The sequence below is a fragment of the Pelobates fuscus genome, chromosome 3 (genome assembly GCF_036172605.1).
Source record: "Pelobates fuscus isolate aPelFus1 chromosome 3, aPelFus1.pri, whole genome shotgun sequence".
Lineage (NCBI taxonomy): Eukaryota > Metazoa > Chordata > Amphibia > Anura > Pelobatidae > Pelobates > Pelobates fuscus.
Window position 1 is genome coordinate 372,164,411 of NC_086319.1, and position 26,117 is coordinate 372,190,527.

Here is a 26,117-nt window from a genome sequence, read left to right on the forward strand (position 1 = left end):
CACATTAGTTTACTTTAGGGCCCCCACCTGCCGCTCAGGGGTGGGGAAATGTTTTTTTTGTTTGTTTTTTGTTTTTAACAGTGAGCAGCAGCTGGTGGTCCACAGGTAAGAATTAAAGAGGAGGGGCAGGCAATTCTGCAGGTTGTAACTCACATGTCCTCCATAAATGAAGGTTTAATTTTCAAACTCATAACAGAGCAGGAAATAAGAACTTAAAGATGAAATACACCACAATACAAGTCATTTAAAAATGAAAAAAAAAATTCAGGGTTTGATGTGTAAGTCACATGCAGGGAGGTGTGACAAGGACTGCACAAAAAATGTGATTTGACTCCTAAATTGTAGAGAATTGAGCAGTGAGACTGCTGGGGCATGACCTGTACACCAAAACTAGTTTATTGTTTTGCTGCTTAAAGAATTCCTTCATGTTTATTAGTGTCTTGCAGCAGGATGCATTATGGGAAGAAGGCAGGCCACCTGAGTCGGCTGTGTTATGCTCTGTGCAATGTTCTGCTGGGTAATCATGGGTCCTGGCATTCCTTGACATGTACCACCTACCTAGAGATTCTTGCAGACCACACACTTTATGGTGTGGTCTGATCGAGGTGGTGCGTTGCACTGGAACATCTATGAAAACATGTCAGTTTACTCAACTTACCCCAAGGCGAAAATTTGTAAGCTTTTCTCATCTCTCCTCCAGTCTCTTTTTCCACCTTTTAGTTTTGTTTAATTTTGTATTTCAAAGTCTGTCTTTTTTAAACCGTATTTCCACTTTCTTCCAGGTCTCATGTTTAGATTTAATTCTTGGTTTTTTTCTATTTATTTCTTAAAATAGCTGAAACATTTTACAATAGCAACAATGTTCCCACATTTTCTTTCAAGAAAAGAGAGGAATTTGTTCTAATAGTAAATAGTGGATATATTGAATATAAATGTAATTCTCCCCCCCCCCAGGTCCTCCATGTGTTTTTCCCCCCATTCCATGTGTCTCAATTCCCTCCCTAGCCCCTCCATGTCTCAATTCCCCCCAGTCCCTTCCATGTATCAATTTCCTCCCCCTACATTACCTTCCTCATGTCAATCCCCCCTCCCAGGTCTCATTCTCCCCCAAGCCCTCCATCATGTGTATCATTATCCCCTTCCATGTGTCTCAATCACCACCTTCAGCCCCTCCGTGATTCTCAGTTCCCCAACAAATCCCTTCCATGTGTCAATTCCCACCCCAGTCACTTGCATGTGTCAACCCCTCCCAGTCCCATCCATGTGTCAATCCCTCCCCACCTTTGTCCCTTCCATGTGTCATTCCCCCCCTTGTTCCTTCAATGTATCTCTCCCCCATTCCTCTCTGTGCCTGCTCTCCTAAATGTAGAGTGGCCAAGTGAACTGTAGTGCCTGGCCTGACAGGAAGTGCTCTCAGTCAGCAATTCCTGTTAGACTCTGCTTGGCCACACTACAAACTGTGATCGGCATATGGGGAAAGCTGTGCTGTGCACTCTCCTACTGCCGGACACCTGACGACCATGCGACCCCTGCGACCGTAGTAGGTACACCACTGATTCCACTAAGTGTAGGCTCAGCGATGTTTTTGACCAAAATGAGGCATCTTTGTCAAGCCTGAGTCAATGCATGCACATAAATAACCAATCAGTTGGACATAACTGACATACATGTCCAAAGGTGGAGTTACATAGTGATATGTGTGTATTAACCCCATATATAAGCATTTGAAAAACATGAATGCAAAGAAACCTAAATAAATAGCCAAAATAACAAAGAGAAAAACAACTGTCATTGCAAATGAGTTTACACATAACTAGAACTAAACTGTACTATGGTTACTACTTCTTAATTAGAAAAGTGTCCATGTTATAAGAAATACATCCTGCAGGTTTTACACAAATCACAAACTGAAGTTCCTTGTATTACACAATTCAACAAGCAGCACTGTCAAATAGCTGTGGCCGAAGTAACACAGTAACATGTTAATTGCAACAAAGGAACATACTACAAATAGATACAGTGCACAAACATACCCAAAAAGACAGGGAACCAGCAAAGGCCAGTAATAAATCTATAAAGAAAAGAGAAATAAACATTAATTAGACAAAATACATCACTCTAAGCACTATATGTAGGAAACCCTGACAATTCATCACAAGAATAGAGTTAAAGGAATACACAGGTGTAATCCTAACGCTATGTCCTTCTAAATAATTAGGTAACTGGTGACCTCTGCCAATCCAATGCTTTCCAAGAGAGCCTTGGGAGAGTAATTAGCATGCGTGGCAAAACAAAGCACCACGCCAATCAGTTGGCCATTTACGGAGTTTCACTCAGAGTGATAGCTATTAGAGGCGTTTAATCCCTGCAATGGGAACATTGCTGTTCCTGTAGAAGTGCAGTAATTTACAATGCAGGGTAAAAACAACAAGGACATGGCACCCAGATCGCTTCATTGAGATACAGTGTGTCCCTTTAAGGCAAACGCTCTAATTCAGGGCCGGCCTTAGGGCTGCGAGCTGTGCGGCCGCACAGGGCGCCATGGAGCAGGGGGCGCCGTGCGGCCGCACAGCCGGCCAGGATTAAAAAATATATATATATTTTTTTTTTTTTAAATTTGCGGCGGGGGCGGAGCTTACCGTGCGGCGGGCGGAGCTTACATGCGGTGGGGGCGGAGCTAAAAGCGCCGGAAAACTGCTGCAGGGGAAGCAGGAAGGAGTCCCTGCTTCCCCACCAAACAGTCACCAGGAGCTGCACTGCCTGAACAATGAACTCCACAGGTAACTGTGTGATTGTCAGGTGAGTGTGACTCTCTGCCTGTGTGTATTACTGTCTGTGTGTATGACTGCCTCTGTATGTCTGTGTGTATGACTGCCTCTGTGTGTCTGTGTGTATGACTGTCTGCCTGTGTGTGTGTGTATATGACTGTCTGCCACTGTGTGTATTACTGTCTGCCTCTGTGTGTGTGTCTGTGTGTATGACTGTCTGCCTCTGTGTGTATGACTGTCTGCCTCTGTGTGTATGACTGTCTGCCTGTGTGTGTCTATGTGTGTGTATATGACTGTCTGCCACTGTGTGTCTGTGTGTATTACTGTCTGCCTCTGTGTGTGTGTCTGTGTGTATGACTGTCTGCCTCTGTGTGTATGACTGTCTGCCTGTGTGTGTCTGTGTGTGTGTGTGTGTGTATGACTGTCTGCCTGTGTGTGTGTGTATATATGACTGTCTGCCACTGTGTGTCTGTGTGTATTACTGCCTGCCTCTGTGTGTGTGTCTGTGTGTATGACTGTCTGCCTCTGTGTGTATGACTGTCTGCCTCTGTGTGTATGACTGTCTGCCTCTGTGTGTCTGTGTGTGTGTGTGTATATGACTGTCTGCCGGTGTGTGTGTGTGTGTATATATGACTGTCTGCCGGTGTGTGTGTGTGTGTGTGTGTATATGACTGTCTGCCACTGTGTGTCTGTGTGTATTACTGTCTGCCTCTGTGTGTGTGTGTGTCTGTGTGTATTACTGTCTGCCTCTGTGTGTATGACTGTCTGCCTCTGTGTGTCTGTGTGTATGACTGTCTGCCTGTGTGTGTCTGTGTGTATGACTGTCTGCGTGTGTGTGTGTGTGTGTGTATATGACTGTCTGCCTCTGTGTGTGTCTGTGTGTGTGTCTGTGTGTATTACTGTCTGCCTCTGTGTGTGTGTCTGTGTGTATTACTGTCTGTGTGTGTCTGTGTGTATGACTGTGTGTATGTGTGTATGACTGTCTGCCTGTGTGTGTCTGTGTGTGACTGTCTGCCTTTGTGTGTCTGTGTGTGTGTGTGTATGACTGTCTGCCTGTGTGTGTGTGTGTGTGTGTGTATAACTGTCTGCTTGTGTGTGTGGATGTCTTCCTGTGTGTATGGCCGTCTGACTCTGTGTGTGTGTGTGTGTGTATCACATACAACCAATACACGCATATCACACATTGTTAATACACCCATTACAAATATCCCACATAGCATACATATCACACACATTACAGCATACATGGATGACGGGGGGGGGGCGCTGTGAAGATTTTTCGCACAGGGCGTCTAAATGCCTAAGGCCGGCCCTGCTCTAATTAACCCTTCACGTTCTAAACCATCAAGATCATGTATCTAAACTGCTTCATGTTTCTTTAAGTGGTAAAAAAGCAGAAGGTGACGCTCTCAGACTATCATTATCCATCCATTGTAAGTAAACGTGTGAACATTGTTGCCCTGGATCACAATGGGAAGCCATTGATAGTCTGAGGATATCATCTGACGCTCTCAGCCTACCTCGATCGCCCTTTCGCTACTCTAGCTAATTAGCCAATTAGGTCACCCCTCCTTTTGACACTGAAGGGCCGCCGCTCATGGGTCGCTCATGGGTCCCCTTTTGTCACTTAGAGGCCCCCACATGCCACTCGTGTGGGGGCCGGGTGGGACACTAAGCCCCAGTTTAGTTTAAAGGCCCACACTCGCAGTGCACGAGTGGGGGCTCGAGGCGGAATACTATGTCCCCCCTTTAATTAGTTTACTAGGTGCACTTTATCAGATTCGTCGGTGGTCTTTTTTTGGCGGGCTGCTCATGGATTAGTAGACATACCCCTACGGCATAGCGAGTAGGGGCATTAGGGAGATTTTTAATCTCCCTTTTTGCTAAGTCATTTTTACTTAGTATTGGTAAAGTTGGCTGAATTTTGGTCTTTCAGCTTTTTAGTAGATAGCTCCCCAATACTGTGGGAATTATGGGGCTATCTACTAAGATGCAGTCACAGCACGGATCGGAATTTAATTCGAATGAAATTCCACCCCGAACAAAATGCCAGAATTTCGTCCTTACCACGAATGGATAAACTGTACTCATTCAATGACAGGACGTTCGAATGGCGAATGAAGCAATGAGAGAGGAGTGAATATTGTGGGAAGATTTCTCTGACCACAGGAAATGGAGCTGACTTAAGCTCCTCCTTTGGTCAAAAAAGGTAAAACGTAGGAAAAATACATAAAACAAAGCAGTCCCTACTTTCTATTATCTTTTAAAGAAAACTAAATCAGATAGGAAGAAAAGAAGAACAGATTCTGAGAGAGGGAGATAAGAGGAATCATTAGGAGAAAGGTAAATTTGGCGACACAGTGCCGCTTTAAAGGGGATCTGTCTCTTCCAGGACTATCATGATTACTAATACCTATATTTAAAAAATATGATTTAAAAAAAAAATTAAATCTAGAAATTTACACATCTTTTCTCACTCCATCTTAGTTCTCTGTCAATCATTGTTATAATCTCTGTCCTTTGCACTTTGCAGTCAGCATAGAGAAAGTGTACAGAGAAGACGAGATAATTATCTTTTCTGTTTCTTTTCTTCATTGGCAATGTTTGCCCAGGCTTTGCCTTGTCCAGACTGGATTGCGATGTCATTTTCTAAATCTTTAAATACAAATACAAATTTAAGAGAAAATAGAGCAGCTCATGGGAAACCGGTTATAACAAGTTATAGATCATTCTCAATGTTTTGATAGATGGTGTAAATTCCAGAGACAAGACAGTTTCCCTTAAATTACACTTAAACAATGGGTTACTTACATCACTTTCCATTTGAAGGATGGTTAACCCAGCTAATACCATGTGTGACACCTGAATTCCTGAAAAAAAGTTAAATCCACTGCTAAAATCCTAGAAATCTGACTGTCTGAGGATTAGGCAATTTAACAACAGAGAGTAATTAACTGATAAATAAACTGAGTCAATTGTTTTGTGTTGGAAAAAAAAATCGGAAATAAAAATAGGTATAATTATTATTTATTGGCATAGGTACCAATTGTGTCTCTAGTTTAGTGTGAATTTACTGTGTGTTATATCAGTCTGTCATTTAATTAGGTGTAGTAGTATATATTGTGGGGACTGTTATTACATGTCTACATACTGTTGTATTGCCCTGCATGTTATATATTGAATGGGGGGTGTTATGACATGTCTACATACTGTAGTATTGTAGTTTTACATTGCCCTGTATGTTATATATTGAATGGGGGCTGTTATTTCATGTCTACATACTGTAGTACTGTAGTTTTACATTGCCCTGTATGTTATATATTGAATGGGGGCTGTTATTACATGTCTACATACTGTAGTATTGTAGTTTTACATTGCCCTGTATACTATATATTGAATGGGGCTATTATTACATGTCTACATACTGTTGTATTGCCCTGCATGTTATATATTGAATGGGGGCTGTTATGACATGTCTACATGCTATAGTATAGTAGTTTTACATTGCCCTGTATACTATATATTGAATGGGGCTATTATTACATGTCTACATACTGTTGTATTGCCCTGCATGTTATATATTGAATGGGGGCTGTTATTACATGTCTACATACTGTTGTATTGCCCTGCATGTTATATATTGAATGGGGGCTGTTATGACATGTCTACATGCTATAGTATAGTAGTTTTACATTGCCCTGTATGCTATATATTGAATGGGGGCTGTTATGACATGTCTACATGCTGTAGTATAGTAGTTTTACATTGCCCTGTATGCTATATATTGAATGGGGGCTGTTATGACATGTCTACATGCTGTTGTATTGTCCATGTTATATTGTTCTGTTATTCCCCTCTCTGCAATATGTTACTGCCTTGCTGATGAGCTGGGCTTACATTTCATCCTTCTGATGTCAGTACTAGAGTTCAGCAGCTGCACCTGTAGTCCAATCTCTCAGCTCCTTCATGCATATCAAGTATTTTGCCTCCACCTGCACAATATGAGCAGCCAGCCCGTCTGGGCACTGCAGGGTTAAACCCTCTACACTGAGCAATACGTGTTCTTACCACACTCTTATTGCCCCCTCCCCATACAACTCCTATATAAAGTGGCAGAGGGCAGAGAGAAGGGATTCTTACAGACATCTCACCCAGTGCTCACAGCTCAGCCATGGCTCCACTCCCTCTAACCAGAATCCTGCCTCCCAGCTTCCTAGCACATCTACTGCTATTCTCCCTAATATCACTTTCTGTGTGTGTGGAGTTCACAGAGGAAACGGGCAAACTGGGCAAGATCAACCTGCTTCAGAGAGGGGGCAACCAGTGGGCTATTGGTGAGTAGAATGTTGATATTGGGGATCTGTGGGTCACATCAGAAGGGGAGTGGGTCTGTGTGGTGGGCTAAAGGTTCAGCTCTACAAAGTCATCAAATGGTTGTGATAGGTCTCAGGTAAAAAGAAAAACAGTCAGTTTGGAACAAAAGGGACATCTTATTGTCACCCAGATTAGGGACATGTGTAATGTGAATGAGGAGGATTGTAAAAACTCTTTTTGGAATGTTCAGTGGGATTAAAGAATCCTTAAAAGAATATGTCGAAGACTAATTGGATTATCAGGTTAGTAAACACCTTAAATCGCACTGCTGCTACCAATTTCCCTTTTACCCCAGCGAGAATTAGCAGATCCATCCTGTATCCTGGACAAGCATCAATTAAAGGTTGTTGGCTTTATGTAGAATTCTTATAAGGTGCAAATAAAATCATTTCATTATACAAAGAAGTTTCCCAAAGACACTGCCCGATTAGTAGATTGAGTTTGATCTTGCAGCATATGAATACCATAGACATGCTACTCGTTTCAACTGAAATAATGAAATATGAAGATGTGATATGTGTTCAAGAATGCTATGTGGTTCTATCAATACTTTAACCCCAGCAGTAATACTGTATTCAAATATTTTGTTACAGAGACAAGTGACCAGGTTTCATTTGAGGTTTCATTTAGTCCCCTCTGACGCACGTCACTCATAAAATGTGTTAAAATGTCGCTTCCTAGTGAAAGTAAGGAGGTCCAGTGAAAGCCAAACAAAAAAATGATTAATCGCTCAAATAAATGAAGAAAGTGAGCTAAAGACAGCTAGAAATAGCAGAAAATATGGACTTATTCCAATATCAAATAACAGACTAGCCCACCTTTAACCTAAGGAGTCCAGTTTGTTGTCCAGGATGTATCCCCATATATTAACACATTGCTTAACCTATGGAACGGGTCATTCTGATGTACGAACATTGCCCCAAATAATTTATAAAAAAAAATGCATCATACATTTTAATGACTGATTGATTATAATCTAATGTATACATAACACCACTAGACAAGTGTTAAAATGACCTAATCTATCATGGCCAAGTATCAGACACTTTATATGTAGAACTTACTTCAAGTCAGATTATCTCTCTCTCTCTCTCTCTCTCTCTCTCTCTCTCTCTCTCTTTATATAAAAGTTGTCATATTTAGTGTGTATGTGTTTGATGCAGTGTGAAACGAATAGGTACAGGATTTTATTCAGATTTTTATTTTTCGCCTATTTGTTATGTTTACAAGATTTTATATAGTCATATTTATGTTGAAATATTCACTCAGGTCTACGACCAGGGAACATCTCTAAATTGCTTTCGTCATGTTAGTAATTATTATACACATTAGAGAATAGTACATAAAAAATGCTATTGATTTTACATGTAATCAATATTTTAAAATTGAAAGACAGGGCAACAATATTGATTGCCCTACAGACTTGATCAGTTTCCTTACAACATATTGTAGTTTATTTAACAAATCATGGTGTTATTGGTGTTTTATATGGTGTGTACTCATGTAGTGACACAGAGGTGAGAAGCCATGTTAATCACTGCAAACACTAAATTCAAATACATTAAATGAAGGGGATGCTACTGCATTATTTATTGCACCTGTATAACAATGTCCGGTACTGTGAGAATTAACCAGCTATAATTATGTGGATTTGTATATAATGTTAGGGATGTGCATGGCAAAATTATTCGGTTCGGTTCGGCATTTCAAAATTCGGGACTTTGGCAATTCGGCCATTCGGAAGCATCCGAATGTCCGAAATTCATCCAAATTTCCATTCGGACCGAACCAAATTGCACACGTCTATATAATGTTAATTTTTAGAGTAATTTCATTATTATAGAAGATGTTTCACACTTTATATTTCTCTTTCAACTGTTAGCACAAAATATACAATTATTTTGACATATAAAAAAAATTCTCATATAAAAAAGGGTAAGAGCTTATATGATGATATATCTATAAATTCCATATCATTTTTTAAACCAATAGTGAAGTTCTTTTTGTATCTGTATTAGGCTAGTAATGCAAAATTAATATAAAAGTGTATTGCGATATATATTAATGTGTTTATTGGACTATAAAGAAGTATGAAATAACATGCATTTAGGAAAATTTCCTTTTATCAAGTCTAAAAGAATTAGATAAAGAGAGCAAATCCTGAAAATATTTTTTCCGAAAAAAAGGAAATTACAAGAGTATTCAATACTTTATATTAATGTATCGATATATTAAGGTATTAAGTAATCCCAATCATACAGGAGATATAAATTTTATATGTGCTCGGCAGGTCTGCAATAATTCAATTACGCTAACACTTAAAAATAATGGTGTTTAAATGTTTTGTGTGTTTAATTAACAAATGTTTTTCAACATCAAAGTTATATTTGGCGGTGCAGAGATACAGATTATCTAGTAACCAATGTGCAAAATCATGAACTATAGATGAAGAGATAAAATAATAATAATCATTATTGCACCTATGGTTTGCCTTTCATCTGGAGATTTCTGATGTACAATCTGTTTTTGCGCTATAGGGCAAGTTAGTAAATTAAATATACATGATTTTTTTTTCTTTTGTGTGTGTCAGATTTTCATTCAAGGGCTGGAAGTCTGAACCCAATGGAGAAAGGAGTCCAGGGAGATTGCATTTTGGGTCCAGAGTGAACCAATATTTCTGTGTCTTAAAGGGATGTTCACTAAAGTAGGAATTGTTGGGGATTCACAGTAAATTTTAAATTTAAGGGCAAAGTAATGTAACTGCAAGCCTAGATTTTTTTTTTTTTTACGGTTCAGCTAGTTTTGCTTTGAATGTGAAATTTACATTGGATTCACAACAATTCTCACTTTGGTAGAAAACCTTATTGGTGTTGAATGCGGTCCGACAATGATATCCTCTTAAAAGAACGCCTTAGCTTTAGGAATTCTAAACTGTATTCCTAACACTATAGTGTCTCTCTGCCTTAAAGTTATCGTCTACCCATTCCCCCCACTTACCACTTTTGGCCCCGTCTCTGCCTCCTCCGACATTACTGTGTACTGTGAATTTAACGTGCATGCGCTGCGTTTACCAATGCGAGCATTAGGCCTCTCTCATAGGAAAGCGTTGACTCAATGGTTTCCTATGGAGCTTTTCAAGATTCTGGACGTTCTCATGCAAAGCGTGAGGAGGTCTATCATCATTTCACAGAGTTAAACTTCATGAAATCGCAGGAAGTGCCTCTAGTAGCTGAAGGAAGACAACCACTAGAGGCAGTCTTAACTCTGAAATGTAAACATTGCAGTTTCTCTAAAATATATGCAGACAAGAATGATAGGCTCCTAATTGGTGGAGCCTCTTCCTGGGAGGGAGGAACCTCTCAGCTTTTTTAAGACCTCTGAAGCAGCTGTTTAATAACTCATCTATATAAAGTAAATTCCTGCACATTGTGTTCATTTAAAGTTATAGATCATGGCTAGGCAACCTTCGGAACCCCAGTTGTCGTGGACTACATCTCCCATGATGCTTTGCCAGTATCATGGCTGTAAGAGTATTATGGGAGATGTAGTTCACAACATCTAGAGATCCTGCCTAATGTTGCTTGTGTTGTTCATGTACATCAGTCCTGGCATCTTACTATAGCAGTAACCACACAGCTGATATAAATTGACAACAATTTACTTTTAAATGAAGTACTACATAATTACAATTTTATCCATATATTATGCAGTAAGCTTACTTAAAAATGTACAGCTAAAAGCTATTTCCATTAGATATTTTTTTCTGGCAGCAGCCGTGCAAGACCTCTTACAATCCCCAAATCTGCCAACTTTGGGGTTGGGCCAACTAGAGGTGGCCTGTCTTTCCTGTGCCCGGGGTGAGAGGCTGTCCATACACCAAACACAGCAGAATCACTTGTGTATGGCCTTTAAAGACATGTAAATTGTAGCAAGTTTACGGTGTGAGTGTACTAGGTATTGGGGCTGGCTTGCATACTGGTGGAGAAATCTGTTCCTATAGGGTGAAGACAAGAGTAGGAGCAGCTTTACATTTGTTTTGTTTTTTTGTTTTGTTTTTTTATATATTCTTTATTTTTCGTGCTGACAGGTTTCAAAAGAACATGAGTGGCTTGCGCAGAAGCCTATTCTGTGGTTCAACGATAGGGATGAATGTATGCAATACAGTGTTATTGGTGCATTTTTTTTTTTTTTTTTTTTTTTTAAATTCTTTATTTTTAGACGTGCAATGTTGGATACAAGTTTTGTCAAGATGTATTGCACTTTTTTCTTTTATAAACATAGAACTAGCTTTTCGCAGAAAGCTTAAACACATCAAGGTAATAAAAACATGCAGTTTGTCAGTGCAGTAGTCTGAATGCGTTGAGCATTTAACGATGTAGTTGGTACATAGGAGCATTGATATGACATAATTGGCCTAACATCCATTTGCTAGCCGTTCCTCCAGCGTGGTTATAACAAAGTGAATGCTACTAGCAAGTGTGTGTGACAAGGAAGGGAAAAATCTCCGAGTCGTATTCGCTTTCTTTTCCTGTGTAAATGAATGTGAGTAACGCATATATATAAAACCAGTAATGCTTATCTACGCTGTTTTCCGGACTCAATATTTATGTAGTGTCATAAGCTGAGCACGCCGCTGCCTTCCAGGGCGTGTATGGTTTATTCTGGGTACGGGTACGTTAGTGTCTGCTTTTGTAAGGGCGTTAGTGACCATAAGTGCGGATGGAGAAATTAAGAGTCAGGTTGTGTGATACCATGCTAGAGTGGCTGCACTCGTGTTGGTAAGTCTATTTGCTGGGTTACGTGCCAATTGAGTTACCTGGTGGTCGCGTGTTTATATGCTGTGTGGTGGCTCATGTAACTTTACCTAGCTGTACCTTTGGTGTGTAAGGATTGGGTGTCAGGTTACCCGTTGTTCGGGCAGGCCTGTCTACGGATCATTAACATTTACATAACATTTACATAACATTTACAGAGACCGTGCGCTTATCACAATTTCAAGCAACATTTCTGAGGAGGAATTGCACATAACGTTGGCAATAAACGACTGTATATAACTGCTGCATATACCAGATACGAAAAACAATTGCATAAAATGTATGCTAAGTATAATTGTCTATAACTGGTGCATAGTGTGGTTGCATAAGGTATATACCTATAGAGGTTGCCCAGGCCATATGTACCCAGTATTTGTCTATAACGGTTGGCTAGTGTTTGTATTGAAACCCTTGCTTTTACCTGTCACTTAAGGTCGTTGCATGTGTGATTCGTATTGATCGTGTGCACATAGTGGTTACTTATAGTGAGTGTGCTGGGAGTCTGCATAAAATAATGACATGTTTCGATTGCGCTGAATTGATGAATCTGGAGTTTGTATATAATGTGTGTAGAGACCGTTGTCTCTTGATGTATGCCTGCGGTAGTCGTGTGAACCGTTTGTGTGCATTGTTTGCATGTCACGGAGTACCGTGGTGGTCTAGTGTCGCTAGGGTAAGCCGGGATAGAACTACTTACATGCAATGACAAATAGTTTACCAGTGGTTAGCCAAATATAAAAGAAATCTATAACGTTAAAAACAACAGTATTGAACCTCTGAATAAGTCCTAAAGAACTTGTAGGCTGCGAGTGCGAGGAGCGGGCAGCCGCACACCCAATTACGTTAGCCAGGGCTGTGCTGGGGTGGAAGTTCAGTGCGCCTTTGGCCGGAGGAAGAAGTCGGAGGCCAGGTATGTCTTTTTAGACAGAGTTCGTTCCGGACCTGGTCTGGAGTATCATATAAAACGGGCAGCGTGGCGGGCAGTTCCGCCCAAGTCCGGCGTTGGCGAGTCCAATGCGGTAAAGAATTCAAGATGTGGCCGCTGCATAGGCCCCAGTGGCTCTCTGTCTGGGTTGGAATTCCGCTGCATGTACGGGGTCCAGGCCTCGAGAGGAAGGAGGTGCCTCTTGTTCCAAGGAGTCCGAGGGGAGGTCCAGGCCTCTTAATGCTGCTGCAGCTTCTTGTAGGTCGTGTATGACATGTGTTATGTCCCCTTTGGCAATAAGCAGTGTGTTGGCTGGGCCCCATCGGTACTGCAGTTGATGTGTGCGCAGTAAGGTGGTGAACGGTTTCAGCGACCGCCTCCATGCTAGCGTTCCACCAGAGAGGTCTGCATAAAAGGAGAGTTCCATCCCCTCGAAATGATAGGTTGGCTGGCCTCTGGAGGCTGCTAGTACCGCGGCTTTATCTCTGCGGTTCATGAACTGAATCACCAAGTCTCCGGTGGCTGAAGCTGGTGCCTTTGCTGGTTTCTGCAAGCGAAATATGCCCGTTAGTTGGGTCGCTTTGGCCATTTTGGGGGTCAAAAGTGTCGTTAGGAGCCGCCTGGTGAAATGTGGAAGTTCAGCTTCCGTAATGTCTACCGCTACTCCCCTGACTTTCAAGTTGTTCTGGCGCCGTTTATCTTCCTGGGCGTTGAGCTTGCGTTCCGCGAGGAGACTCTGTTGCTTAAGCTCCTGGACCGCTCGTTGCAGCTCTTTGATTTGGGCCGCCTGGGTGTTGGAAGTACTTTCCACTGCTCCCAGTCTGCTGGACAATCCGCGTAGGTCGCCACGAATTGCGGCCACCTCTGTTGAGATTTTCTGGTGGTGGTCCGCCATTAGCTTGCTAATTGCCTCCATCGTGACCGGCGTGGAAGTTGCTGTAGGCGGTGGGGGTGCCTGTCGTGCCGGCGATTGCCTCTGTGGTACCGGTAGGTACTCCCCCTCCGTTTCATCCGACATTTCGTCGTCGAAGTCCGAACAGCCGCCGTGCAGGGATGCCATGTTGGGGCCTGGTGCGTTCAGGGCCTGCTTCCAGAGATCTCCGATGCTCATGCCCGGCCGGGGTTTGTCGGGCTTTTGTTTTTTAGTCTTACGGCCCATGTGGTTCAGATGAGGTAAGTGGTCCCTCCGGTGAATGTCTGAGGTGGCGTAACCCCTTTTCTCGGTTGTTTTTCGATTGTTTTTTAGTTTTTGTCCCGGAGCTCTGCGGCCATGCGTCCGATCGCTTCAGTGGTTAGACTCCGCCCCCCCATTGGTGCATTTTTGAGTTGCATATCCTGTGACCTGCGCAGAGGCCGGTTAAGGTATCTATTACTGCGGTATCTGTCAGCTTTTTCCTTTTTTATATTTTCAGATACAGTGTAACATTGCATAACATAATAAACCATATTAAAATAAAATAAAACAAAGTAGGTCAAAAACACGAGTGAGAGTTCGCTATCCAGGTTCTGTCATTTCTGTTTGTCTTTAGATGTCAAATTGTTCCCATGTGGCCCAGACTTTCCGGAACGTGTTGGTGGTATTTCTCACCTGAGCTGTCATTTTATCCATTAAGTAGTTGTCCCAAATTTTTGTCTTAACCAGGGTGAGTGGGGGTGTTTCTGGGTTTATCCAGTGTTGCGCTATCGCTCTTCGAGCGGCTAGGTAGAGCATATTTAGAAGTCTTTGGTCGTGTTTGTGGAGCCCGTCCGTGGGTCTTGAGAGGAGGCATGCCCATGGGTCCGGTGTCAGTTGTCATTCTAAAATTTGTGAGCACAAGTCTACTATCTTTCCCCAGTATTCCTGTATCTTAGGGCATTGCCACCACATGTGGATGTATGTGCCCCTCTATCGGCACAGTCGCCAGCAGGTGTCTGTAGGACTCTGTTTCATATGAAATCGTTTCACTGGGGTGGTATACCACTGTAGCATTATTTTGAAAGCTTGTTCCTGCAGTGTTATGCAGATGGACACCTTTGCATTTGCCTCCCATATGTCCTGCCAGTCTGTCCCCTCCAATGTTTCCCCCAGGTCACCTCCCATCTATCCGTGTATGTTTGAGCTCCCCATGTTCCCGATGCTGTGCATATGTGGTTATATAATTGTGAGATTAGTTTCGCTGGCATTTTTTATTTCAGGCATATTTGTTCAAAGAAGGTTAGGGGTTTTGCCACGGCTGTTTTAACCTCTTTTGTTTGCGTGAAATCTCGTAGCTGTATGTATCGGGAGAAGTCGCGGGTTTGTAGCGGGGCGAGGGATTGTAGGTGCTCATATGAGACTAAGTGGTTGTCCATGTAGAGGTGTGTATATCTCTGTAAGCCTGTTGCTTCTATGCCTTTGAAGTCTTGTGCCCTTATTCCTGGGGGGGAATGCCCTATTGCGCAGTACCGGTGTCATTGGTGAGGGGATGTCCGCTATTTTATATTTCTGTGCAAATTGGTCCCATATGCTAATGGAGTTGAGAATGGCTGGACACCTGGTCCTCAGGAGCACTCTGTGTTCCCTTGGCGTCCAAATGTGAAACTGCGGGAGGTCCGCACCTGTCATTAGTGCTTCAATGTCCACCCATCTACGTTGTTCTATGGGGCAGTGCCAATGTGCTATTTGGGCTATCTGTGCCGCTACGTAGTAGTGGTGGAGGTGCGGCAAGCCCAGTCCCCCCCCTCCATTTCGGATTGTAAAGTGTGGCTCTGGCTATCCTAGGTCTTTTCCGCTGCCATACAAACCCGTCCGCTGCTCTCTGTATGTCCTTTAAGTCGCTTTTGGTGACTTTAATTGGGAGCTCTTGAAATAGGAATATCAGTCTGAGTAAGATATTAATTTTTATCGAATGTATGCGGCCTAGCCAGGAGATGGGTTTATCTGTCCAATTTTCCAAATCGGATTTTAGTTTTGCGAATAGGGGTGTATAATTTAGATGGAACAGTGTGTTGGTGTCTGCCGTTAGCTTCACTCCCAGGTACGTGAGAGCTTCCATGTTAATTTTGATTTGGTGCGTGTGCCAGATATGTTGTAGGTCTTGGTCGGTCATGTGGAAAGGTAGTGCTATGGATTTGGTGAGGTTGATCTTGTATCCTGACACGTCCCCATATTGTTTTTTTTTCTTTTCTTTTTTGAGTTAAATTTGTCAGGATTGAATTTGCAACTGTGTCATTCTGCAGCTGAAACACTACCTGGAATTATTTAGATTTTTTTATTATTTTTATAATAAAAACATAAAATTTCAAGCGACACACCATGTACCATAAAAGAGTAGACAACGGTTCCACAAATCATGTTTGATGATTGGAATTGCTGCCCTTATTGCAGAAACTACATTCCCCATATAACCCTGTGAGATGAGTTAATATGTTGCTTTTTATTTTTGGGAAAAAAGAATATATATCACCTTTAGCATGCAGTGTAAGGAGCACTTGCATCATTTTTACTCTTTCAGTTTTATTTTCTTATGTTCCTTGTATCTTCATAATTATACCACTCCTTGCCACTTGCCTTTATTTGTATTTCTATAAATCTATATATATATTTTTGTCCCTGCACTGGTTGTCAATATCCAGGTTTCACAATTTTGTTTTCCTCTGTCTGCAGTTTGCCCTTCTGTTGCAATGATGGATTGTGGGTAAACTAGTTTAGCACCTGTAATGGAACTTTGTTTAACCTCGGTTTATAACTTGCCAGAGATCATGCCACTCTTGGCTACATCATTGTCCCTGCTCCGCCCCCACCATGCCTATTCCATCCTTCAATGCGTCAACCAGTTCCCCCACAGGGAGCCCGCCATCTTGGATGCGGAATGACCGCTGCGGGTTTCCCAGGTGCTGAGGCTGCTAATTGGGAACAGGAGGCACAGACACAATGACTTCCACAGACCAACCTCCAGGGCGTCGCCGTAAACTAGGACATAGGAGTACTGGGAGTTTTTTGTGACAGTCCATGACGTCTTCAGTTTGCCCTTCTGTGGGATTATTTTGCCTAATGGATTATGGGTAAACTAGCTTAGTACTGAAATGGAACTTTGTTTAACCTCTCCCTTTTGTCATAACTTAACAAATATAATGAAAAAAACTAGAATAATTATCCACCTATCTACACCCTAAAGTGCAAGGCGAAAAAAAACCAAGTGAAAATCTGCTTTGGTCCTCCCGCCCCACCACCTGCTCCCTTGATCCTATTCTCTCGCATCTCATCCATACCATGTCTCCTTCTCTTGCTTAGTCTCTCACAAATTATCAATCTCTCCCTCTCCTCTGGCATATTTCCATTACCCTTCAAACATTCAACTGTAACCCCGATTCTAAAAAAAAGCCCAACCTTGACCCTAACTCAAACTACCGCCCTATCTCGCTACTGCCTTTTTCGTCCAAGATCCTTGAAAGACTTGTGTATGTGAGCATGGTCTTAGGAACCGGGGGGGATGGGCGGGACGCATCCCCCCAAGCAAATCATGCAGGGGGGACAGGTTATGGGGATATCCCCCCCAGCTCCGCCGGCCCCCCTCATGCTGCAGCCGCCCGAGCGCTCTGCAGAGAGCCTCAGGCGGCTGCGGCTTTGCCCGGGCTGGTGCGTCCATGAGGGCGCACCGCCCGGGCACAGCATGAGGAGAGGGGCTGACAGGAGGTAAGCGCTCAGCGCTCCCTCCTGTCACTCCCTCACTGTAGCGTGGCCGAGCCCTGTGTGGTCAGCGGGTACAGGGAGCATCTGTCTCCTGTACCCGGCCAGACTAACAGGAAGTGCACACTGAGTGTGCACTTCCTTTTAGTCCGGCCGGGTACAGGAAACAAAAGCTCCCTGTACCCGCAGACCATACAGAGCTCGGCCACGCTACAACATAGGTAGGGGAGGGGGGAGGAAGAGAATGACAAGGGAGGGAGGGGGGAGGAAGAGAATGACAAGGGAGGGAGGGAGGGGGAGAAAAAAGAGAGTGACAAGGGAGGGAGGGAGGGGGAGAAAAAAGAGTGACAAGGGAGGGAGGGGGAGAAAAAAGAGAGAGTGACAAGGGAGGGAGGGGGAGAAAAAAGAGAGAGTGACAAGGAGGGAGGGGGAGAAAAAAGAGAGTGACAAGGGAGGGAGGGGGGGAAAAAAGAGAGAGTGACAAGGAGGGAGGGGGAGAAAAAAGAGAGTGACAAGGAGGGAGAGGGAGAAAAAAGAGAGTGGGGAGGGAGGGAGGGAGGGGGAGAAAAAAGAGAGTGACAAGGGAGGGAGGGGGAGAAAGAGTGACAAGGGAGGGAGGGGGAGAAAGAGTGACAAGGGAGGGAGGGGGAGAAAGAGTGACAAGGGAGGGAGGGGGAGAAAGAGTGACAAGGGAGGGAGGGGGAGAAAGAGTGACAAGGGAGGGAGGGGGAGAAAGAGTGACAAGGGAGGGAGGGGGAGAAAGAGTGACAAGGGAGGGAGGGAGGGGGAGAGAGTGACAAGGGGGGGAGAGAGTGACAAGGGAGGGAGGGGGAGAAAGAGAGTGACAAGGGAGGGAGGGAGGGAGGGGGAGAAAGAGAGTATCCCACGCATGCTTAAACTCCTTTACGGTGTTAAGTGGTAGAGGTTAACACCGTAAAGGAGTTTAAGCATGCGTGGGATAGGCATAAGGCTATCCTAACTATAAGATAAGGCCAGGGACTAATGAAAGTATTTAGAAAACTGGGCAGACTAGATGGGCCGAATGGTTCTTATCTGCCGTCACATTCTATGTTTCTATGTTTCTATGTCAAACTTGTCTGGTTACAATATGTTTGTTAGTCCACCCATTGTAAAGCACTGCAAAATGTTTTGGCGCTATATATATATATCAAATAGTAATAATCTCAACATAAAAAATAACTTATAAATGTACAGCTTTCCAAGGTTGCCTTCCCGGTTGGCTTCCACATGGTTACATATACACAAATGTAACTATATGAGCAAAATATGTATAAATGTATGCAGATACATTGTCATAACTTGCCAGAGATCACAAGAACATCAGAAGCAGTAGTCACTACATTTTCTTATGTATAAGGAAAACCCAATGTGAATTTCAAAAACAATAAACAAAGTGAAGAAGGGATACAAAAAAATATTAAAGGGACAGGCTATAGTCACCAGAACAACTACAGCTTATTGAATTTGTTCTGATGAGTAGAATCATTTCTTTTCAGAGAAAATGCAGTGTTTACATTACAGCCTAGTGATAACGTCACTGGCCACTCCTCAGATAGCTGTTAGAGATCCTTCCTGGGTCATGGCTGCCTAAAATGCATCCAAACATTTAGTGTCTCCTCCCTCTGCATGCAGACACTGAACTTTCCTCATAGAGATTCATTGATTCAATTCATCTCTATGAGGAGATGCTGATTGGCCAGGGCTGTGTTTGAATCACGCTGGCTCTGCCCCTGATCTGCCTCATTGTCAGTCTCAGCCAATCCTATGGGGAAGCATTGTGTTTGGATCAGGCTACCACTTCTGATGATGTCAGCAGGCAGTGGGCAGGTTTATAGTGCTCCTTTAATTTGAAAACAAAACCCACAAAGTGAGAGAGACGCTTTAAGCTAATGATCACACCCGTCATAAGGAAAAGTAGTCCCTATTAATGTTTAATCCCTTAAGGACCAAACTTCTGGAATAAAAGGGAATCATGACATGTCACACATGTCATGTGTCCTTAAGGGGTTAATGTATGTATAGATCAAAACAATACCTCTGCTAGCAAAATTGGTAGCCAACGTATACATAGAATTGTATCCGCTTTAAAAATAGCATAAGTTATCATAGGCATCACAGGTACTCTTTTAGGATTGAAGGGAGCCTATAGTCCTGAAAATAACATTGTTTAATATTGTTTGAATCATTAATATAGGTTTGCTTGTTTTTCGGTCTATAAGTTATCTTTAATCTCTGTGACCATTGTCCACCCCCATTTTATAGTAAAAGTTAGAGTTAAAGGATCACTATAGTGTCAGGAAAATAAAGCGGTTTTCCTGACACTATAGTGCTCTCAGGGTCCCCCTCCCGTGGCGCTGAAGGGGTTAAAACCCCTTCAGCCACTTCCCTTATTCCAGCGCCGGGCTCCCTCGGCGCTGGTGACCTCTCCTCCCCCGCCGACGTCAGCTCCCCTGTCTGACGTCAGCAGAGCCGAATGCGCATGCAGGGCAAGTGCCGCGCGCACATTCAAAGTGTCCATAGGAAAGCATTTCTCAATGCTTTCCTATGGACGCTCTGCACGATGGAGGCATAATATGCCTCCAGCGTTGTAGATTCGCCTATAGTGGCTGTCCGGAAGACAGCCACTAGATGCTGGCTTAACCCCAAATGTAATCATAGCAGTTTCTCTGAAGTGGTCTGGGTGACTATAGTATCCCTTTAACCCCTTAAGGACCAAACTTCTGGAATAAAAGGGAATCATGACATGTCACACACGTCATGTGTCCTTAAGGGGTTAAAGAGACACTGTAGGCACTGTAGGCACCCAGACCATTTCAGCTCATTGGAGTGGTTTGGGTTCCAACTCCCATCACCCTTAACCCTGCAAGTGTAATTATTGCAGTTTTTTACCAGACAGCTGGTCGTCTAAACGACACTGGACATCCTCACGCTCTGCATGAGCATGAGGACCTCCAGCGTCGCCGGAAAGCACTGAATAATACTTTGCTATGGGGAGGTGTAATGCGCATGCGGCCATTGCTGCGCATGCGCATTAGGTCTCCCCCGCCGGCGGACGTCGGCAGGGGAGGAGCGTGGGCGGAGCCTGACCCAGCGCCAAGGGACATCGGCGCTGGATTCAAGTTAGTGTCTGAAGGGGTTTTAACCCCTTCAGCAACGTGGGATGGGGGGGCAGGAGGGAGGGGGCACTCCTGGATCCTCCAGTGCGAGGAAAACTGGTTTGTTTTCCTGGCACTGAAGAATCCCTTTAACTAAAGATTTCTCACCTTGTGAACGAGATATGCATGCGCATCAAACTCAGTGTTTCTCCAAACAAATGCTGTTGTGAGCAGCATTTTATTGGAGGGCAGAGTTTGACTTGGTTCTAGGGTTAAAACGTCTGTAGTGGCTGTCAGGAAGGTAGCCACTAGAGGTGTATCTAACCCTTCAATGCAAATATTGCTGTTTCTACAAACTGTTTTAGAACTGAAATTATGTAGTGTGGGTGACTTTAGTGGTCACTTAATATCGGAGTCCTCTACACTTTTTTTCCCCTCTACACTTTTAGTTTCTGTCAACTTTACATTGTCTGTCGTATTAAATACCTCCACTGTATAATTGTACAACTTTAACATAATTTTTGCCAACTTTAGCTGGCATGACAATGGAGAAGGAGGGGTAGGGTAGAGTATGCCAACGAGTCAATTAGAGTCAGTTGTGATGTGCCCAAGGGGTGTGCCATCCCTGCATGCATGAATACCAGGATGACAGTCTGTCAGGCAGAGCTGCCAATACCCAGAGTACTGCCGAGGTCTCGCCTATAAACTCCGATGCCCTATGATTCTTGGTTAGTTCAGTATTTAAACACGCTGCACTGCACTTAGCCTTAATCCTTCCAACACATTCTGACAGATCTGTGCTGCCAATTCATCAGGAAGGTTTCTGTGCTGTGTAAAACACAATTATGTGACTTTATATTTCTTTTTAACATTATTTATAGTTATTTTGTTTTCATATAATAGAGACAAAATAATAGAAAAGATGCATTCGAGCACAATACAGCAAAGCGTCAACCATTGTTACAACAATAAACAGATATTGCGAAACGAGTCAGCCTGATACAAATTGCACCAGAACGTCTAGTGCAGTTGACAGTGTCATAAGCAAGGTACTCAAATTCGTTTGGTCAGGCCGTGCACATTATCTAGCGTATTAAGTTGCTTATACTTATTGCTACTCCTTAAAGTGACGGGTTATGCAAGAAAAATAAATCAAACACCAATAGGGAAGGGTAAAAGGGTAATGGTCGTGGACCAGCGAAACTAGCTTTAAAATTAAGTGTTTGGCACTCAATGGCCACTCTGAATCCATAAACTGGTCCAATTGGATATTGAGAAAGGGTATATTTCTAAGAAAAAATATATATAACATACATAATCTTGCAAACAATAAACTTCAAAACCCACAGGTTTAAATTGAAAACCACCTCTTGTGGGTCCTTGAGGGTCCTATTTAAGCTTGTACTGCAGAACGTCCCAGGATGAAGAAAGGGCCATTTTCAATCTTGTTGGTAAAAACAGCCACACACTGTCATCATTAACAGCCAGTATTTCTCAGCGCTAGCTATTTACCAACAGATTTCCAAACTTGTTGCTATTTTTTTTACCACAACCTCGGAATTCTGGTGCCTTGGAGACATATATGAACCACTCAGCCTTTGGTCAGATAGTTTATGATTTCCTTATATACATCATATATCGATCTGTAGATTGTTTGATCAATTGAAAGATATCTATTCATTTATAAAATATTTTACCAGGAAGGATACATTGAGATTTCTCTCGTTTTCAAGTATGTCCTGGGTCCACAAAACATTGCATTGTTATAATAGGGTACAATAAAATACAAAAACAATATTAATACACAATATATACAAAATCTAACATAGAACAGGTAAGAACGTATAATCAACCATAACATGTGCATTCTGTAGAGAGGGATCTCTTAAAGGATTTTAGGCCTGGGGAAGATTTGAAAGTGTGCGGGAGGTCGTTCCATAATTGAGGCGCTCTGTAGGAGAAGGAGGATCGGGCTGCTTTCTTTTTGTATTGAGGTAGACTAAATAAAGTGCTGGTACTGGAACAGAGGTTATAGGAGGTGGGAACACGCGGGGAGAGCATTCTGCTCAGGTAGGGTGGGAGCTTCATAGAAAAGCTCTTAAACACAAGGCTGGGAAGACGAAGGGTGCCTCTGGATTCCAGCGACAGCCAGTTTAGTTCTTTTAGCATGTCGCAATGGTGGGTCATGTAATTACATTGTAGCACAAAGTGGCAGAACGAATTATACAATATTACTAGATATTACTAATACGATATTAAAGATAATCTTTACAGAATTTATTGCCACCTTGAGAATGCACAATATCAGAGGATGCCCTATATTAAATGGAATGATTTGGTATTGAAAGCATGCGCTCATAATTGATAGTAGTTTGAAAATGTGACACATTTGTAACTAACATATTAGCTATAGAACGTATATCACACTAACCATAACGTTTCTACTGGATTTTACCAGGACATTTCATGGGTAAGAAGAGCCTACAGGACTCATACAGTTTGAGTGACCAAGGATTAGAAGAGTCGGCCATCTTTCCTCCACGCAACGTAGATAATATGAGAACGGCCCTACTGCAAGATCAGCGCAGAGCACAATCATCCAGCCAACTGCAAGGCCCACAGGTATGAATGTGAATGTTTAGGTACAGATTATATGGAAGAGGAGAGGTCTGTGGAGTGTTGATCATTATTTAATGTGAAGTTTGCAATATATATATATATATATATATATATCTAATATGAATGTACATTTAGCTGTATAAAATAGGTGTATGAAATATTGCAGGCCCTTTTGCTTAGATTTGAAAAAGTTAACATTTCAATGACATCCCACAAGGTTAACAGCTAAAAGGTTAAAATTTAATTAGAACAAACACATGTGCTGTCAGTCAAATGTATACAAAACTCGTTGTAAGCTAATTACAGGCAAGAGCCTTCTAGAGAATATTCCAAACTTAGATATGCAATACATTACATCATGTAACAAGTTGGAAAACCTTTTTAGGAAAATCACACCGGTGGGGGCTGCTTTATAGAGGACAAAAAGACTATTTAACTAAAGGAGAAAGGATAGGACGTTGTCATTCTGTAACATTCATTCACTCAGGCATACATTCATTCATTCAACCATTATTCCATTCTTACTTGCACACGGACACCATACACAAGGACATATGCTGTAGTCATTAATACTTTGGTAAGATTGATTATTTACTGACTATTTTTGCATTCTGTTACATTCATCCAATACACTTTTATCTTATATTTATTTGAGTCATTGTTTCATTTATTACAATATTTTTACAGTGCCTTTTGGGTCTTCAGACACTGAATTATTTTAGTGATAAGTCAAGTTATCATCTAGAATGGTTAAGGAAAACATATAAGTAATTTGGGAACGGAAGGGTCTACTCCGTATACAGCTATAGATTGCATAAAGACACGCTAAGCTTAGAATGACCCGGAGTGACCTTTTGTCGGTAAAGGTCCACATCATACCTGAAGTGAGCCATAACTATCAAAATTGAAGTATCACCGAAACCGACAAGGTCTACCTAGGGTTATTTGGCACCCACTCCATCACAGCTGTCTGAAGACATTGGAGTTGTGACTGTTCAATAATATTGTTGTGTGTTTGGCTTCATTCATAAAATCATGAGTCAGTAAGTTGGTGTCACGGGTGGCGGTCCGTAGACCGGGACCCCTGTGTGCCTAAAGAAGATAATAGGAGTCTCAGTGTGGAAATGGACAATTAAGGTCTGGTGCAGGGAACCACACGCCCCCTGGTGTTGAGCACCAGGGTTTGTGTGGCCACGTACCAGAGCCCTGATGCAGCTTAAGCGGATGCCAGGAGCTGATATAAAGTAGATATGTATCCAGTACTAGAAACACGGTAAGACTAGAATAGGCACCAAACAAGATAAAACAAGACTAGAAGAATCCAGAACCAGAGCAGGACAGAAAGTAGAACCCAGAACATGTACACAATACAAGAGGGAAACATGGACAGGACAGGACTGTACATGAACTGGGAATAAAAGACAAAATAAAACAAGACAAGAGACACAAGGCAAAACAAGAGGAGACATAACTAAGTACTATATATGTAATAAACATTGGAGATTTAGACATACATGTAGATGTATGCAGCCCACCACTGCGCCAAAGCACTCCAATTACAGTGGGTCCTAACTGCCTAGATATGCATGATTAAATGTACAACAATAAAACACACACAGTACTTACATCCAAGGATTGGAGCAGAGGAAATAAGACCACTGCTAGCAGGAACAGACGGAAACAAAAAGGATTAAATGGAAAAGGAACGGGTGTGGCAACAAAAAAACAAACATTTAAAGGAATCCAGGAGACTGGGAATTCCAGGAACGGAATAAAGGAATGAACCCAGAAAACCCAGCGTAAAGAAAACCAGACATAGAATAGAAAACCAGACAAAAACAAGAAAAACTAAACAAATATTGTAAAAAGAGTACTGGATACCAAAAGCTAGGGCCAGACATCTCCACAGAATGGAACAGGGCGTTATAGTTGGTAGCAGCTGCTTGTTACCAAACATTTTCTGGTAAATGGAACAACTGCCAAGTCCTAGTCTACATATCCAACCTATCCTTACATATCGGAAGCCTTCTCGTATGGGCTCAATTCCCTGTCTGTACTTTGTGCAACACAAGAACGTCTAAATACGTGCTCATGCAGTAGTTTCTAGGGCCGTGATTTCTGGTGTCCCCAGAAGCAGGGCATCATATAGGGAACACAGGGCACTTGGAAAGAACCCCCAAATCAGGACTGTTTCTCTGAATCCAGGACTGTTGGGATGTATGTGAATGTATGTATGCATTGGATAGATCAGGGGTAAGCAACCTTCTGCACCAGATGTGTGGACTACATGCTTCTACAGCCAAAATGATGTAAAAGCATCAGGGGTGATGTAGTCCACGAAATCTGGAGTACCAAAGGTTGTCTAAAAGATGGACGGCTAGATGGATGGCCGTAGTGCCAATGTTAATTAATACTGGGCCCTTTATGTAAATGCTACAGGTTTGCTTGTTAACAAACAGCTGTTGAGTCTGAATTTCAACCCCATGCTAACCAGTATCTATGTTTATTTCTTTTCCAGCGAATATTAAGGAAAATCCTGGAGCAGTATTTTAAAACTTACCAGAAGTAGTGAAGATATCGACCCTCCTGTACATACAAAAATAATATATATATATATTTGTGGCTGAGATACAGGACTTATTTCAGACATCCCAAAGGCTATTGTTTACAAATGAAATCATTAAAAAAAAAAAAACCTAATGAAATGGAAGTGTTTCCACTCATATTTTTAATGTAAGATTCTTTTTTTAATGTTAATGTAATAACTATCATCTCAAGAGTATGTACGGAATATTTTTCTGCCATTTTATGGAGTGTTCTACACAAACCTGTGAATAAACGACATTCTTTGCA

The 26,117-nt window shown here is 42.3% G+C and overlaps 1 protein-coding gene across 1 annotated transcript; it reads left to right on the top strand.

Moving 5' to 3' along the window:
- The first annotated feature begins 6,919 nt into the window (after window positions 1-6,919).
- Window positions 6,920-26,117, top strand: LOC134601428 (bombesin-like). The gene is made up of 3 exons (XM_063445913.1): window positions 6,920-7,102; window positions 23,104-23,267; window positions 25,783-26,117. The coding sequence occupies exons 1-3, from the start codon at window positions 6,940-6,942 to the stop codon at window positions 25,831-25,833; spliced, it is 378 nt and encodes a 125-aa protein (XP_063301983.1). The 5' UTR covers window positions 6,920-6,939; the 3' UTR covers window positions 25,834-26,117.